The sequence below is a fragment of the Chaetodon trifascialis genome, chromosome 13 (assembly GCF_039877785.1).
Source record: "Chaetodon trifascialis isolate fChaTrf1 chromosome 13, fChaTrf1.hap1, whole genome shotgun sequence".
Classification (NCBI taxonomy): Eukaryota; Metazoa; Chordata; class Actinopteri; order Chaetodontiformes; family Chaetodontidae; genus Chaetodon; species Chaetodon trifascialis.
Window position 1 is genome coordinate 12,010,058 of NC_092068.1, and position 17,875 is coordinate 12,027,932.

Genomic DNA, 17,875 nt, shown 5'->3' on the forward strand with positions numbered 1-17,875 from the left:
TTCTAACACAATGGACATGATGGGTGCTTAATCCTTTGCATTTACCTGAGTGAATCAAAACATGATATGTGTTTCACTTTGCCACAAAAAGACAGCAACAAGTCAACAAACCACCTACTGCACACCTTTAATCCTTTCACAGTAAAACAGCACAATGAGTCTTTTAGCAAAAAAAAACTTCCAAATGCAATTCACTACCATCAAAGACAGCATGCTCGCAAACGCTTCCTGTCCATCTTGCATACTTGAGGGAATACTACTTATGAAAGGTTTCAGGCAATAAATATGCAAATGTATACACAGCATAAGCACCTTCACAATATCATGGAGTGAAGACAAGGTATATGAACACCACAGTATGAAAAATAACTGCTTCGTAAACATGCTTGCATATTACACAGATCATTCCCCCATTGGTAGCGCTTACATTAATAAATATCATTATATTGGGCACACGGAAAATAGGCATTATGCTTGTTTATACGGCCTGCATTACCATAATCAGTTCTCTCGCTTGTGTTGGATGTCACCCATTATTATACTGGGCAGATGTGACAGAGAATACTTTGACTTGATATCGCGGCGCCTCCTCTGGCTGCCTGCAGTTTTAGATAGTGACAAAAGGAGGAATGGGATAGATTGAGATTAAAGACTCGAGCATGGCCCATTTCTGAATGGTGCGCTGGTACTGGGCTTGATAGCCGCCAGACTTTTTTTTATACAAACCACCCACGTTTTTCAAGCCCGAGTTTGAGCAGTATGCAATTACATAACCAGATGTGGGAGTTCCCTCACAATGAAGACACAACATAACAACACCCATGGCAGGCTGCATGTTTTGTTTGAGGGTCAGTGTTGGTTGCAAGGGTCTCACATGCTGCCTTTCCTGCTACTGAATTCAGCAGGTCAGAATGTACTTCATCCGTTCCCTGTGGTCACAAATAAAGTCTACTTATTTGTCCTGGAGCACCACTTCATCATTTCCTGTAGTTTCTTTGCTTCTTGCTCGTTTTTTTGGTTAAAACCAGCATTTACAGGACCAGTGCAGAGCTGTTTTTGCTGATATTTAGTCAGTTTTTATTGTAAAAATGATCAGAACTGGAATGCACCAACTGGAGCTGATACAGTTGATGCAGTAAAATCATTCCTCCATTTACAGCAAATTTTATAATTCTAAGCATCAATTTTCACTATGCTCTCACAGTAAGTGGTAGCACCTGGGTTAGAAAAAGGCAAACATTACTTTCTATGGGCACGACAGCAGTCAGAAAACATTGACAGCATGAGTGCTGCATCACAGCTGGGTTCCGCTGAAAACTTAAGAGGAACAATAATGAAAGTGCACACTAGACTTTTGATTCCCAAATCAAGCTTTGGGTTTGAGTTATGGCCTGTCCCATTCAAGGCAGGAGTATAAAGCACTGTATTGAAAGGTCCCTCTACCTGACAAACCGGAGAACTGCTATGAGTGACTGTCGGCTTTTCAGTTTGTCTATGACAGCGTCTGTCTTCATTCAGCGCTCTTAAATTGGCTTCGGAACCAATTGGAAATGGCTCTTTTATTATACATCTCCCATAACTCCCCCTCTCATCAAAGCCGGGCCATCTTTTATCTCGAAGATGACGTTTCCATTAGGGTCTGCCAACCTCTTACTGCTGCTCTGTGAGTTGTGGTGCTGGGGGAGAGCGTTGTTAACCAACACAACATCAACAGGATCTCACTGGCTGGGGCGTGCACAACCCTCGGCCGTGGCAAGGCAGTTCATCAGATGACTGCTCACCCAGAACACACACAGGAGCAGGCACATAGACACACACAGCGTCTCTCTATATCTCTCACCCTCTTTTACTCTCTTTCTCTGTCGTTCTTATACACACACACACAAACACAAAAATTCACAGATCTGACAAAGTCAGACAACAGAGACGCAGGAAAAAAGACAGCATTTGGCCAAAGGGAGTGTGCCTGTCAGCTCTTCCTCACCAGTTTCAGTGTTTCATCAAAGGTATGAGAAGCCCATAAGGTTCAGCTGCCAATCTGGCAACACTTTCAGTCCCCAAACACAGAACTGGGGCTCTTTCAAAGACTGACGCCCGATGGCTCCCTCCCCTCTATGTTACTGTCTTCATTAACTTTGTCTCCAGACGCAACACACGTAGGCAGTCAGGCCTTGGTTTTCGAAATCAGCACCAGGATACACGCAGAGCTAGAGCACTTTTTGCTCTCTACCACATTTTAGGGCCCGCGTGTTAGCCAAGCCCGGTGACATTGTTGCTGCTAACGAGGACACGGCTGCGCCCGGTGTGTGTGGGTCAGCAGAGACATACGCTCCGGTCCCACTCTGGGAGTTTTAATTAGATCTACATTATCAGACTGTCTGTCCACATTGGCCCTATCAGCTACTGTTTGGATGCATCATAAATCACCAGTCTAAGTGATTGCTAAAGATGTGTATTCTATCTGGACTGCTCGTGAAGTATTTCATCTGCATGAGGGTAATATCTACCCCTCACATTTGTAAAAATGAAATGTCATTTCTCCCTCTGGTTAATCTTCTTATGCTGCTGCTTATTTTCTTGTTTTCATTTCTGCCTTTCCATTTTATTTTCTCTCTCCTGCACCTCTATTAATTTCTTGAGGTGGCTGGGGTAAATCAGCCTTTCCTCCATCATGATCGCATCAGGCCCAACTCCTTGACCTTTGCGCTTTGCTGTAAATGTCAGCTTTTTTTATGAGGCCTGTGATGACTTTATTGAACAATTCACACGCACCCACACACACACACACACACGTGTTCAGTCCACACATGCGTGAGCACCCTGCCATGGGATCTGTCCTTCACAGCCAGCTATAACTCTGATTTCTACGTGTCTACTGAAAATTCATGGTCCTCAGGGCTGGCGGGCAGCATAAGAGCGGCTGCCCACCATCCTCAACAGAACCACCACAAATAAATCAAGATTTCATGGGGACTGAAATGGCATCCTGCAAAAAGCCTTATAGACCTGCGAGGCTTTACAGAGGGTCTGTCCTGTAATTGTAGTCATTGTCTATCTAAAACTTAAACAAGTACCATTATCAGAATTGAAAACGTAGTATAATAAACAACACTGGGCAGTGAAGTGCAGTAAAGTCCATCCATATTGTTTGTGTCTCCTATATTACAGTGTGAATCAGAATGGGCCAACAATGTGTCATAAAAATTGGGCCAACGCAATTCTCGCCATACGCTCCAGTACTGATCTGATCTTGGGCCGTTCCTGACTCAGCGTTCTTCTGGAGTTGTGGTTTATAACGGGGGGAGTGATCGGGCCAGGGTGGCAAGCACTACTGCCACAATGATAAATGTTGTGCATTAGAAGTGTCTGGAGCGCTGTGCCCATGCTGGCCTGTAACTCTGCCTAGTGGAGCACAGAGCTGAGGGAGGCAAGAGGAAGCAGGTGTAACATGCTGTTCCTGAACACCTCTTTTTTTTAATCTTCTTGTCACTCTAGCTGTTGACTAAAACACAAGAAATCTGAATAACGACCGACAAAAAAAGTCATGCGATTGGACCAATAACATGCCTCAACCCCCACGCCGGGTGTCTGCACAAGCTTAGATCTTATATTCATGGCTGACTATCTCCTGAAAAGAAACATGTCACACACTGAATAACTTCCAACAGTAAGGAGGACACACACTCATACATAAATACTGGTGTATAATGAGTATCCGAGGGCCACAGAGGTGGCAACAAATGGTCACAGAGGTTCTGAAGATCAGGCTTTCCCAATACACAGAAAACACAGAAACAACGCATATACAAGAAGGACAGAGAGGAGCTCCTGCGCGTGTTCATGCATGCTTGTGTCCTTTTCCAGACTTAATCCCACCACCTCCCTCATTTCATCTTATCCTCCTCATCCCCTTGTGCCAACACCAGGCTTTTCTTTAATGAAATGTTTGGGTCCTTACACAGTCCTTACTCTTTATCTTTTCAGTTTGATCCTTTCTCTTTCCTCCAACTTATCTTCTGTCTTTCCCTCCCTCATTGTCTTTGGGTTTTTATCAGTCATCTTGCAGGGAAAGGTAATAAAAGGCCAACATATTGAGAGAGCCTTGCTCTGCTTTGTCATTTTGTTCTCTCGCACCCTCCTTTTTGTCTTTTATTTTTGTTTGTGGTGGCAGACCTTATCAGGGAGATGGGCGTGAGATAAGCCCTCTCTGGTTCTTTGTGGTGAGATAATACGACAGGCTGATAAAGCCTGGTGGGTGAGTAGTTCACTGCTGCTTTTCTCCTCCTGCACTGCCTTTTCCTCTTCCTAGGGAGTGCTTGGAAGTCCCCAGCGGGGCTGAGAGTTATCAAACCTATCTGTCAGGTCCCACCTTTGACAAAATGTCAACCCTCCTCCTTCGACACATGCAATTACATGTCAGTGTTCACTTAGGCAGTTACTCAGTGTAAACTGTTGATGAGAATAATCTGATGCTTGCATGTCTTACAGGATGAAAGATGACGTGTTTACCCAGCTCCTGCTGCCATTCACATTCACAACATCCACTGTTTTGTACTTTACCTTTTTTATTAAACAAGTTAGAAGCTGTGGTAATTATTGACATGTGAAATGTTACATCCTGTTCGAACGTTTGATGACAGGCTGACGCCAATTTATAGAACTAAACAAATATCCACAGACGTAACGGAAGACTGCAAACAATAAAAGGTCTGGACGCACACAAAAACTTTTCCCTACGATCGGTTTTACTACTGAAGTAGTCACAAGTTCCTGGCTCATGCCATTACTTTGTCTCTAATCTACAGCATCTATTAAGATTTCATGAAGTGGTAATGATTATACAATTACTTCCAGCTTGGAAATACCATAATAATGGCCACGATGACCAAGGTTTGCGAGTTTATGGAGTGGATGTTTATGGATTAAAAAAGACACAGACAAGCTGACTGGCTGACCATCGATTTGTGTTGCTATTGACTAAAGGAGGGTGGTGGGCGACACTAGCGGTCAATAGCAGTTATATTTTCATATAAATAACAGCAGCTAAATAACAGCAGCTCTCTGGCCCGTAATTGCCTCAAAAATGACTCCATGGGTGAAAAAGAGGGCAGAGAGGGACATGGTATTGATTACGAAGGTGCCCTTTTTGAGACTCTGGAAAATTAGAGACCTAAACATGTTTTAATTTCATGAAGTTTTGGCTGCTTACATGTCTCTTGATTTTAGAGTTTAAACCATCCAAAGTGGAGCTTCAATATGCAACACCTGCATAAGGTATACTAACCCTCAGCTATACAGTATACTCTGTAGATGTTTTGACTTTATACTTGATCAGACATTATAATGCTTCAGTGGTGGAGGCAGATTAAAACTTTGCCTTCGCATGTTAGGCTCAGTCTGGATCCAGCGGAGACTGAGAATTCCCACAACAATTTTCTACATCGTTTATAGCAGCTCCTTGTCAGACACAGGGCTATTTCACAAAATGCACTGGTGAATTAAAGAGTTAAGGAGAAGCAGATACTTCAAGCATAACTGATTTATTAGGCCAAGTGAAGGGAGGAGACGCAGAGAAGAAAATGAATTAGGCCTCACATGCACTTTTAATTACTGTTGTCAAGGTGTTTGCTTCGCCCTTCTGGGAAAAGCAAACCAAACCATCACTCATACCAACTACTTAGAGGACCCGAAGAATGAGCCATAAAGTTTAACACCTTGTCTATGGTGCAACATTTACTGCAACATAAACAAAACGCAACCCTCTCCCCGCAACATCTCTTCTCGTCTGATATAAAGTGTGCTGTGCTGTATGGCTGATAAACTGAGCAGAATGAGGCCACAGATCCAAGGGTGCTCTTCTCACCTCATGTGCTCACCTGAGGGATAGAAGAGGACAAAGGAACAACATGTGCCTGTCTGTTTGATCTCCCTGTATGAGGTGCACTGCACATGCAGGCTGCTGACACGTCATGGACTGTTTGCTCTTGCACAGGCAGCACTGCTGGCCTTCACTGCACAGCTCTTATTATAGCAGAGCGGCAGAGAAATATTTTCATGCACATGTGCACACACACGCACACACACACACACACACACACACACTCAGCCTATTCCTTTGATGAGGCTGTGGAATAAGCTATCTATGACCAGAGGCTCTGTTAGAGCGCTTGTCTGCAATGTAACTTTCTTATAGCTGAGAGACAAGACACTGGCCAGACAGTCTGCCCTCAGAGCAATAACGATGAGGGAAATACACAGGAGCCTTGCAATATTTAACTTGAATGTCAAGTGCTGCTCAGTGTATAATTGGAGTTAAAATCTCTGTGTTCATCAATTGGACCTGAGCAATATTGACTGAAAGCTATGGAGGATATAGGGAGGGTCACTAAATCCATTATTCATAAACAGGGGACAAGGAGAGGGTGAGTGTTTCTGCTGACAGTGTGGTTGCTCTCAGAAGCCAAGAGACATTTTTAAAAGCGGATACAGTTCCCCACCTCACCAAACCCAGTCAAGATTTGTTTCAGTTGTGCTGATTTCATTATGTCGATAGGATACGTATGTCTTGCCTCTCAATCTGTAGCTTCCTGGTGCTCATTCTCTCTTAATGTTTTATGAGTCTGTGTGGTTTTTCGGTGAAAGCAGACTGTAGCAACAGAGCATCATTTTCTTGTTCCTGGCAGACGCATAGGACAAGAGACTCTTCAAAGACAATGAAACACAAGGAAACTGAAATAAAGAAAATAAGATATTAATGAAATAAAGCATATGAGGATAAAACAAAACAAAAAGAAAGTGAAATGATGAAAATTTGATAATAACAATAAAATAAAATAAAAAAAGGGATATGAGATAATGATTAAAAAAACAAAAGGAAACTGAAATCAAGAAAATAAGATAAATCAGGGACCGAAGTTAACTGAGTTAGACCATCAACAGCGTACACTAACTCGCCCACTGTGGCAGGCTACAAAATGTTTCCAAAGCAGCACATTGAATTGAATTAAAAACAGCATGCTTGTATGTGTATTATATTTTAAACAGGCTTCGATGGAAAGCACAAGGGGCTGCAGATGAGAGTAGTGCAGCAGTGGAAAAGGTAATTAAGTTGACCAGAACAAGGCGAGCCGTCTGTTTAATATTTCATGCAGCCCCACACAAAGAACTGTGGAAGCCATCAACAACAGGGCACCAACAACAATTATGGAATAATTAGCTGAGAAGCACCCTGGAAGATTTTTTTGCCGAGGATATGTGTAAGTAATTGTATAAGTAATTTCAGACCCGGCCTGGTCCAAATTGACTTTGCTCTGCACTCGACCCTGGTAAACACCAGCAGGCGGACTTGGCAGGTAGAGTATGTGTGGTAGTATTTATGAAAGTACAGACAAACTTGTATGTACAGTATGCGTTCAAAAAACATACTGTTGGGCTTTGCGAGAAACTTTGGTGTAAAAGTCAAACTGAAATTTGAATTCTCACTTTTTGTGCAATGATACTGCAGCTGTTGTGCATATTTCTCCATTTTTCAAGAGGATAAAACCAGTTTTGGACATATTTATGGAGGCAGCTTTTAAGCTTTGAGCTTGTGTGTGGGTGTTTCCCACGGGAGTTGTTCACTGATATCTTGTGTTGCTTTGCATTCACCTTTAAGTCTGCATTTCACTCGGAAAATGGAAGCAAGCCGCGCTAAAAAGTTTCCACTGAGAAAGGGGAGGCAAGGCAAAGTGAAAGTGGAAGCTTGTTAGCCTATGTAGCTTGCTAATGTTAGCACAGATACCCACGAGATGTTACATGGGTACTAACTATAACCCAATTACAAGTGTCTGTCTGCTCAGTAAAAAACAATGCAAGCCTCCTGGAAAAAAATAAAATATAGAGGGAGCAATCACTGAAAAAAAAACATAAATAAATAAAAAAAATCAGTTTTTGTGCCCTGCGATCGACTGGCGACCGGTCCAGGGTGTACCCCGCCTCTCGCCCGTTGACGGCTGGGATAGGCTCCAGCACCCCCCGCAACCCCGAAAGGGATACGCGGTATAGAAAATGGATGGATGGATGGATGGATGGATGGAAATCAGTTTTTAACATGACCAAATACAGCAAGTACACAAGGAAATGATCATAATCAGAATTTTAGCTGAACTGTAATTAGGTTCAGTCCCTAATCTTTCATGCTTTTGTGTGAACTTGACATGGAAAGAAATTATTCAAATTTTAAAGACATGATGATATTGTGAGCAAATATGCTCCATGTGTGTTAGTTGCGGGACGCTGTACTTCAGCTCTCCGCAATGGAGCGAGAAAGAGTGAGACTATTTTTATCCCACCCTGAAGGCTGGGGCAGCTGTGTCAAAAGTCAACAACTATGGTGACTCCATGCTGTGCCACTCCAGTCCCAAACGCACACAAACCGACTCGCTCTTCCCCATTCATGCCCACATGTGCGTCAGCATACAGACTTTTGACTTTTAATATCTGAAATTAAGACCTCGGATGATTGAAGAATGCTTAAAATGTGAGTGGTGGGAGAAGTAGGTGAGGCTGGCATATACAGGGACTTGTCCAAGTAGAATCCAGGAGGAAGGCTGAGCTAATACAAACTCAATACATCCTTCGAACTGTAATAACAAATAGAATGTCAACGGTCTTAACCTTGTAACCCAGAAAAAAAGCAAACACGTGCCTGACAGTGTAACATTGACGATGAAATCAGATTTACCCCATGTTAGCCATGGCAATATTGCTCTGTATGAGGCTAGCCCATAATGTATTGATGTACAGCTTTGAGAATGACAAGCTGTACTCACTGTGATTTGTTACACTAATAAAAGTGAAGACACATTATTGTCCTGCCCTCTCAAATACACATACACACACATCTTCCTCTCCCTCGCTCCCTCTGTCTCACACACAAACACACACACGCTCATTCCTCTTCATGGACCACTTGGCTTTGTAGTGGCAAAGAGCTTGAACAAATTGAGAAATGATTGGAATTGAAAGATGAGTAATGGTGATTCTAGCGCTGTCCCTTCTCAATATGGAGATGATGAGATTTGATTCTTTGAGGTCAGGTACATCATCCGAGCCGAGCGGCTGCCCCGTCTATGACTAAAAGAGATAGGAGGCCATTTACTCTCACATGTGGGCTTTTTGCCACAATCACTCACTGTTGACATGAAATCAATGCTATATTTACCAGCGTTAGAATACTATTACTATTATTCATCGCCGCTTAAAAAAAGCTCAGATGCTGTATGTTAACCATATGAGAAGCATATGTTAAGTTCAGGGGTGCTGTCGCATCTCGTTGCTACCTCTTCCCCCTTCATGTACTTTATGTGTGACTGAATTAAAACAGAGGGACTAAATGAGGTCAATGAAGCTCCCCCCATCCATTCCTTTCACTGCTATCTCCTCATCGTGGTCAGCTATTAACTCACCATTACAGTGCCATTAGCCTTGCTTTGCCACATACTGCACTGAAAACTGCCAAACATACTGACTAGGAAATGGCAGTTCTGGATTCTCAGCCACTCAGTGAAACGAGGGGAAAGCAGGGTAAGAGGGAAATGGCATCTGGCTGTGAATTTAAATGTGGCGGAGCTGGCTAGAGTGGGCAGGCTCAGTAATATGCATCGTTGACACAAATGCTGCGATGATTGCTAGTATTCCGTCTTGGATTAATTGATCTTGCAAAAGGCAGCATAAGGGAAAAGGGGAAAGAGCGTATTACATTTTTACATAAATGGCAGACGGAGTAAAATGAGAAAAACACAGTGTTCAAACAGAGGAAAAATAAAAACAGACTTGAGCACCTTCCCATCCACGGCATTCTACTGATGATCCTCAAATTACACGCTCTGTTGCTTTCAGACCTTTTGACGAAAGTGGAGAAGGTTGGCTGCTCCGGCTGTCTTAAGTTATCATCCCAGTGAGCCGGGGGAAACTCCAGAAGTAAGAGTGACTTGTGTCAGCAGAAACCATGGAAAGTCAAATCACTTGTGAGATGGATGTGTTTACTTCTCCCCTCTGATCATTAGAGCATGACAGTTCAATGATGAATAATGTCATGGGGAACAAATCTGTGTTTGGACACTGTTTCTTTAACACCAAAAAACTTCAGCTCAGCTTTTTTTTTTTTTTTTGTAAAGCCTCTTTATGTTGCAAAGGAGCAGTGTCCTGATTGTACATAAAATTAGACAAAACCCCAATTTTGATTAGCTATAGCCCAACAAAACATTAAATGCTGTTAGTTGTGAAACATTGTTTTGGTGTAGCCCACAGACGAGCACTGTTCTGGCTGTCCATTGCCGAGATGAATTATGGCTGCTGTAGTTTTTTTAACCGCGCACAGTAGTTCTGCAGGCATTCACAGAAGAAGTGATCAGACGTGTGTTGCGCAGTCAGATGGGATAGGTACTGATGAAATGAGCAAAATAAACTGAATTTTATCCAACATAATGATCTACACGCTGCTGCATACAACACAGCCAGTGTGTTTCCTTTTCCTGATGACAGACAGTTGACCTCATGAACAAAAATCATTCATTTTAGCGCTGAGCTGTGACTCGCGTGTTTTACTGTTTGTCTCATCTGGTCAATCTAAGCATAGAACAGAGGCAGCAACCAGCATCTCTGCTTTGTCTGGCTTTTATTTTCTCCCACTCGTCTCACACAATCACGTTGACATGTGGGACTTTTTTTCTTTAGTTTTAAGCAAATTCAATAGAGATATTACAATTTCAAATTGGAAACAACATCCTCTCTTTAGTTTTAAACCTACTTAAAACTCATATCATCACCATGGTACTAAAAAACACCATCCCAGTCCTATACTGGGATTGTTACCATAGCAACAGCTGATGAAGTAATGTCTAGAAAAAGTGGGTTTCAAAACTGTGAGGTGACAACTGTTCAAACACAACAATAACACCCAACAAATGAAAAACATTCAAAAATGCTCAGCTGAAGAAGTAATCAAACACTTCATCTGTGCCCACGTAGAGGTCAACACCTGTATGTGTTTAGCTGCACTTCCTTTCCATTTATAGGAGGTGTGTACATACGGCATTTTAGCAATGAAGTGACATCTGACGGTCGCTGTACAGGTCTGTTAAGAACTGACTGATGTGCCTTGACCAAGCAAACAGCACATGTGTGGCTGTATACCAGTGAATCCTGGGGGTATTGCATGCAGGTCCGCTCCATGCGTGTGTGCACAGCGAGCATGTGAGGTAATTACTGGGGCTGAGACCTACAGGAGTAGTGGATGAGAATAAGATCCCGTCCCTGGGCAGGTGTTTTAATAAGAGTATGGGGGATAGCGTGACACTGGTTCTCTCCAGGGACCTGCAGCACCTCACCCAGGTAACGATGTCACCTGTAACATCAAATCAACCTATACAGTAGTCATCTAATGAAGCAGGCGATTGTGCACAATCGTATCTCCAGCAGTAAGGTGAAGTGCAAAAACACATAAAAGATGACATTTTCTTTCTTGCAAATGGAGACACTCAGACAGTGGGCCTGGTAGTCTCTCTTCTTGAGCCATTTTACATGATTAATAGGGTAGAGAGCAGAAGTTGAAACTGCAATTAAAGGTGTCTTCCATCAGAAGAAGAACCCCCTTTCTGGTAGTCAGCTAAAGGAGGACCGGGGGGAGCAATGCTCCACCAGAGAAGTCATTATTTCTCCACCATCCCCTCTGCTCTATGGAATACATTAAATTCACTGTGTCGCTGTCTTAGCCAGAGTGCCTTCATTGCTTGTTTTTTTAAAGGGATGCATGCAATTAGAAGAAGGGAAAGAAGAAAGTGCTTGGAATAGTCCCCAACCCCCACGCAGAGATTGAGTACCAGCACAAAACAAGCTCAGTGGGCCCCGAGGGGCCCCTGCCTGAGACTGAGGAGAGCCTCTGATAGTCACTGTCACCGCTGCTCATTGACAACAAAAAAGGAAGAAAACAACTGCAAACCTCCATTTCACTGAGTAAATGGCTTCCTAAAAATGTACAGATGGATTTCCAATAACAGACGCCCTCCCTTGTTTGTGCGGAAAAATAAATGATACTTCCTTTGTGAGGAATAAAATACCTTCAAAGTAAAAATCTACCTCCACTTTAATATTCTGTGGTGAAATTATAGAGACATCGCACGGTAAAACGTATTATCATGTTTAACAGGGAAGGTACCGCACACCACATCTTACAAACTTTGTTCCAATTCTTCTTCTGTATGGATTATTCTGCTGCAAAGAACAAGGATCATTACATCCATAATTCCCTGTTTTGCATAATGTCATTGTGAATATTTCCCTGGATTTGACTTTCAGCTACAGTGCAGTTAATTATATATAGATTACTTAGATACCTTGCCAGGGCACACTATCATGTACAGACAAGTCTTACATCCACATGGGATACTTGTCCAAGTAGCCTCATGAATATGCTTCACCTTTGAAAAAGTGAGAGGGATTGTGGAGAATCATCATAATTGGAGAAGTGGCAGAGGCATTATTATGAATCCAGTCCTCCTTCCTCGTGCACTACAGTAATGAGCCTGAGGAAAGTGATTGTCGTACATTTGACGGTTCACTGGCTTCACAGTCATTGTCTTTATCTGCGATAGAAAGGGGAGGCGGGCGAAGGATCACAACTCCTTTGAGGTGCATTTAAATCATAGTCTCCACATATTACTCAGAAAAATTCCCTCTTGAGAGCGTGAGCTGAGATGGCGTCCTTCAAGCCCCGCTGGGTTTCCTGTCATCATGAAATGGGAGCAGGAGATTAGGGTGGGGGCAGGGTTGGGTGGGTGGGTGGGTGTAGAGGATGGAGATGGAGGGCGGTAAATACTGAAATCTGGTTTAATCCCATCGCGTACAGCTGAAGATACACTCCTCCTAAGACGTTTGTGCTCAGAGCCGGGGTAACTGAAAGGAATCAGGGGAATACCGCTGGGAATCAGCTGTACAACACATTGTTTGGAAAGTATAATATCTGAATGAAGTAACGACTCCAAAATTGGTTTATACATATTCAGTCGTAGCAATCAATAGTCCGTCAGACTTATCTAACGCGTATGCTTATTTTACTATAAAAAATAAAACCATTTGGCCAAGGTGAGCAAAACCAACGTGCTCGCAATGTTCTAATAAATTAGGCCAGAGACTCATTATATTGCAATATTATTTCATATTACAGTGCAAGCCACTAAGGGTACAGTGCAACTCTGATAAGGTTTTTGCAGGTGACTGGCTGAGTGCTGCTGTTCTTGCATAAGAAACGCATCAAAGTGGCAATTTTGCACAGCTCATTGTGTTTAATGGAGTGCTGTAAAACACGTCCTTTCCAGTGTAATTAATGAGGAGACGACAGAAGCGTGAAACACATATCTAGGGGGTTTGTATCAGTATTCCAAATTCTTAATATATTGTGATTTAATTTTCTGCTATTCTTCCATTTGGCTGCAACACAAAGCGTAGAAAATATCCCTTATGATGATTAAATGTTGCAATCAATTAGACTTTGTTGAAATACAAGTCTTTTAAAACACATTTCAAGCATAAAGACAAGTTTGCCAGTCATCAGTTTATATTATTTGCCAGATAATTTTCATGAGCTGCTTCATTTATAATCAATATTTGACAAAGTGTTGCCGAAACTTTATAATACACAGGATAGAAATCTTGTAATACATTTCCACTTTTATGTTATTTGTGTATTCTATAGCTTAGTTACTCATCTTAAATAACTAGATGAACAAAAACCAAGAGCATGACCCCCCATGCCCTCGTTCTTGCCTCTCCTCTGTCTCTTTAAAACTCCTTTTCTCTCACGCTATTCTCATTTTCTCATGAAATGCAACATTTCACAAAGCCCCCAGATTAATGTGCAGAAATAAATAAATAAGAGGAAGCATTCAGAGTGACTGCTGATGCGAGAGGAGAGGGGATTCTCACAACCCACTGCCCCTGCTGTAAGAACATGCCTTATCAACACTTTCTCCCTGTAAAACGTCAATGGAATGCTTCACATTTCATCAACGAGGCTGCAAGCATGCATCTGCTGTAAGCTGCATGATCTCTCTGGCTTGCTATACCATGTGAGAATCTCTTGCTTCCCCCCGTCCATGCGGTCCAGGTCTGTAACCTCTAACATTTATCATCCGTCCACGGTGAACCTGAGAGCTGGCACTGAGACTTCTTAGAGATGTTTCCACCAAGACATGGCTTGTGTCTTCTCTTTGTTTACTGGCTCTAGTGTAAACATGGATCCACTGCAACCCCAGGAAAAGCCATTGGTGCCAAACTTTGCCTTTCATGAATTACTTTCTGTTTATCATATTATCATTCAAAACATTTTAACTGTAGAAGATGAAAGATATTAAAAAGCGTGTCAAAATTGCATAAGGTCACATTGGTGGTCTGGTGCTTGACCTTCGACCTAATGGTTTGTTTTGTTGTCATTACAACATGCAGGTCACATGCTGTTAATAGGTTTCAGTGAGAGCGAGCAGTTAAGGGCTGCACTTGAGAGAAAAATGGATATAAGAAAGGCCTGGTTGGTTCAGCTAGCGTTTGAGAGGAACTTAACCCGAAAATGTACATCTTAATTGAAGGACACCATTCTTAAGAGTTTCACCACCAACACTCGCCTGCTGCAACACTTTTAAAGGTAAGCCGTGCTCACTTTATGATGCCAGACTCAGCTTTCATGATTTATTCGGCAACAGTGGAACATGTAGTTTGTTTCTAATGACATGGACAGCACAGTATGTGTGTGTGTATGAAGGGGTTAGTATATTGGTTGGTGATGGAAAACTTATATTATCAAGCATTTACACCATAGATTGAGTTCTCCAGCTCAATCTATGATGTAAAGGGGTTACCCTAATGCCCCCAATTAGATTTGTTGTGTTCGCAACTCTGCTTTCAAGGTGTTCAGATGCTAAAAATTGCAAGTAACTGTACAGTGCACCAGCTGCAAACCACAGTATTTCTAGGAATTTAGTGTTACCTCTGGTCACAAAGGACTGGATGGGAATGAACTACATGATATTTAAATGAATTGCAAAAGTGTGTGAATTGTTCAGAAATAACATAGCAACCGTGCCTAATGTACAAGCAAGTGGGCAAATTTGTATGTATATTAATTCAGCACTGCATTGGAATGAGCTACCTAGCAAAGCCCTGTTGTGTCATTTAATTTAAAAAGGAATCCTGTCTATGCAAATCGTTGGAGAAGACATTTTTCATCACTCACATGAAAATGGTGTATAAAGGAAATCTTGCCCGTTTTATCCCTGTTCAGGTGTTTCATGGAGGTGGACAGGAGCCCGGAATGCTGCTGAGGGTCGCAGTGGAGCATTTGCACATCTGAGTGAGCATATCTGTCCTTTTACACCCACATTCCAATTTATGTTCTTTTGAACATCTTGTTTTCGTCCCTGCGTGGCATTTGGTGATGAATGGTGTGCATGAAAAAGGTTGTATCCTTTTAAATTACCCAGTTACTCCTGGATTAAAACTAGGGGCTAAAAATCACTTGGCCCTGAGGCTTGGGGAGAAAAAACGTGGCAAAAAAGCAATTCCATGCAGAGCGAGTACGGAGGTGTCTCGTAAGAACAACATGATGGCTGCTTTGTGTCCTCAGGACAGGCCTGCTTATGTCACTACATGCTGACTGTATGTGTGAATGTTGGTGTGTGGGCAGCTGGGGTTGAGGCAAACTTCAAGACCAATTTCATGTTTGTGCATGCGTGATGTTCTGTAGCTCTCCTGTGTGTGTGTGTGTGTGTGTGTGTGTGTGTGTGTGTGTGTGTGTGTGTGTGTGTGTGTGTGTGTATTCTATATGTGTATGAATGTTCCTGTGTTCTCCTGGCCAGCAAGAGAGCTACCATGCACATGGAGATGTATTTTGAGCTGGATACGTGCACGCCCATGACTGCTGCATGCACATGTGTATCAGTGTTTAGAAACCTATTGACTGATGCAATACTTTTTTATAGTTAAATCTGACACTTGCATGGATATAATATTAAGGCAGAATAAACAATATTATCCATATAATCAAGGATTCTTAAATCTGCAACAAGCTCACGTGCTGCTGACTCGAGCAAAACTGTAGAAAGAATTTTCAATCATGTGTGAGCGGATTACACCTTTGTTTTTCATTTCCTGAATGATGCATCATGTCTCAGATAAATGCCCGTCATATCTGTCTTTCTCTGCGCAAAGCGTTTGCTTTTATCTTTTTACCTCCACGCGTCAACAGCGGGTTCGAGATTCCATTTCAACAAAACAAGAAACCCCTGGATTTACAGGCAAAACAAATCTTGCATAAAAAACTGAACAAAGGTGTGGATGTCCGCACGGCCTCACCTCAATACAGCCCATTTTTAGTTGGCTCTGGAATATTTAAATTGGAGAAATATGATGTCTTTTGTTATTTTCTGCGCCATTAATTTGTTATGTTCAGCAGGTGAGGGCACAGTCACATCACAATACTTATGCAGAAATTTAAATTCCTGCAAATTTACCAGATTTTTCACACATGAACTACAACAGAATAATGCATCCATAAGCACTTGAATGTAAAATTATTGTCATCTGTGATTATTTAAAAAGTTCAAATTGTATTTCCACTGTGTTTCACTCTGCATCCCCAACAGCTGCCCCATCCCTTGCTAATGAATGTCATTGGATGTTAGTGAGAGGAAGGTCATGTGGTAGCCATCAGAATTATGTCCAGGTCAAAGATGCACTGTATGGAGCAACCCTTATTACAGCACCAAGTCCCTCAGGTGCTGCTGCGCACACACACAGCAGCCTTAACGCGTTGACCAGCGGAGGTGAGCAAGCGTGGGCTCCTGCTTACCACAGCAGTAACATACTGTTGGTCATTCATGCTGTATATAAATGATGGTCTTTTGTGCTTATAGAATTCAATACAATCGCCAGCAAAGCCCCTGAAAACTTGGCTTCAAATCTTAAATATTTCTCTAGAGCATTAGATATTCACCACTTAATAAGCAACAAAGACTCAGAAACTTAATATTGTTATTATTCCGTTTTTCCAAATGAAGCCCGCCCACTTCAAATCAGTGAGAAAAGCAAAAATAAATAAATAAATATAGAAATGTGAAATAATCCAAACTGTCATTGTAAGAAGCTGTGTGAAAAAATATGCTTTAGGGCAGACGTGTCAAACCTATTCCACAAAGGGTCGTGTGGCTGCAGGTTTTTCCCTCAACCAATCAAGAGCATACAGTCTGACCAATCAGCTGTCTGAAGACTGAGATGAGCTAATGAGTCAAGTCTGGTGTGCTGCTGCTTGGTTGGAAAGAAAACCTTCAGCCACTCGGCCCTTTGTGGAATAGGTTTGACATAATATGTGCTTTAGGGGCTTTATCCTACTGCATGTCTGACGGTCAACTGCACAAAACGTGTTAATTAACAGGTTCTTTACTTACGATGTGGAGCTTCAAGAAGTCTCCGAGACCAGAGGAGCTATCCACCCTCACCAGGACAGCATCCTTCAGGTGCGTGCTGAAGCCAATGGCTAGCCGGTCCGCCCTCGTGCTGGGACGGTCGTTTGGCGGCCACGTGTATGTGATCAGTCCACCATCTCGCCCAAATATGTACGTTGTTCCCGCTAGAGAAAACGAACAAGGACAGAGAGAGGGAACAAATAGAGACGTTAACAGTGTATTCCCCCATACAACCGTGTGCCAGGCAAGAACCACTGGCTGTCAACACAAAAACATTATTAATACAGCAAAGCCGGCATCCATGCCGTGTGTACAGAGCACCGTCAGCCTCGAGTGTTTTATTGTGCTGAGTAACGACTTTGCAAAGCACTGAGCAACACATC

At 42.4% G+C, this 17,875-nt stretch overlaps 1 protein-coding gene across 9 annotated transcripts in view; it reads right to left on the reverse strand.

Moving 5' to 3' along the window:
- LOC139340849 (neurexin-1a-like) overlaps positions 1-17,875 on the reverse strand; it is a 255,820-nt gene that overhangs the window by 78,762 nt on the left and 159,183 nt on the right. For all 9 annotated transcript variants that reach the window (XM_070976864.1, XM_070976863.1, XM_070976859.1 and 6 more), the window contains one exon: positions 17,475-17,656. In XM_070976864.1, the coding sequence (XP_070832965.1) occupies positions 17,475-17,656 (182 nt within the window). The remainder of the gene's footprint in view (positions 1-17,474; positions 17,657-17,875) is intronic.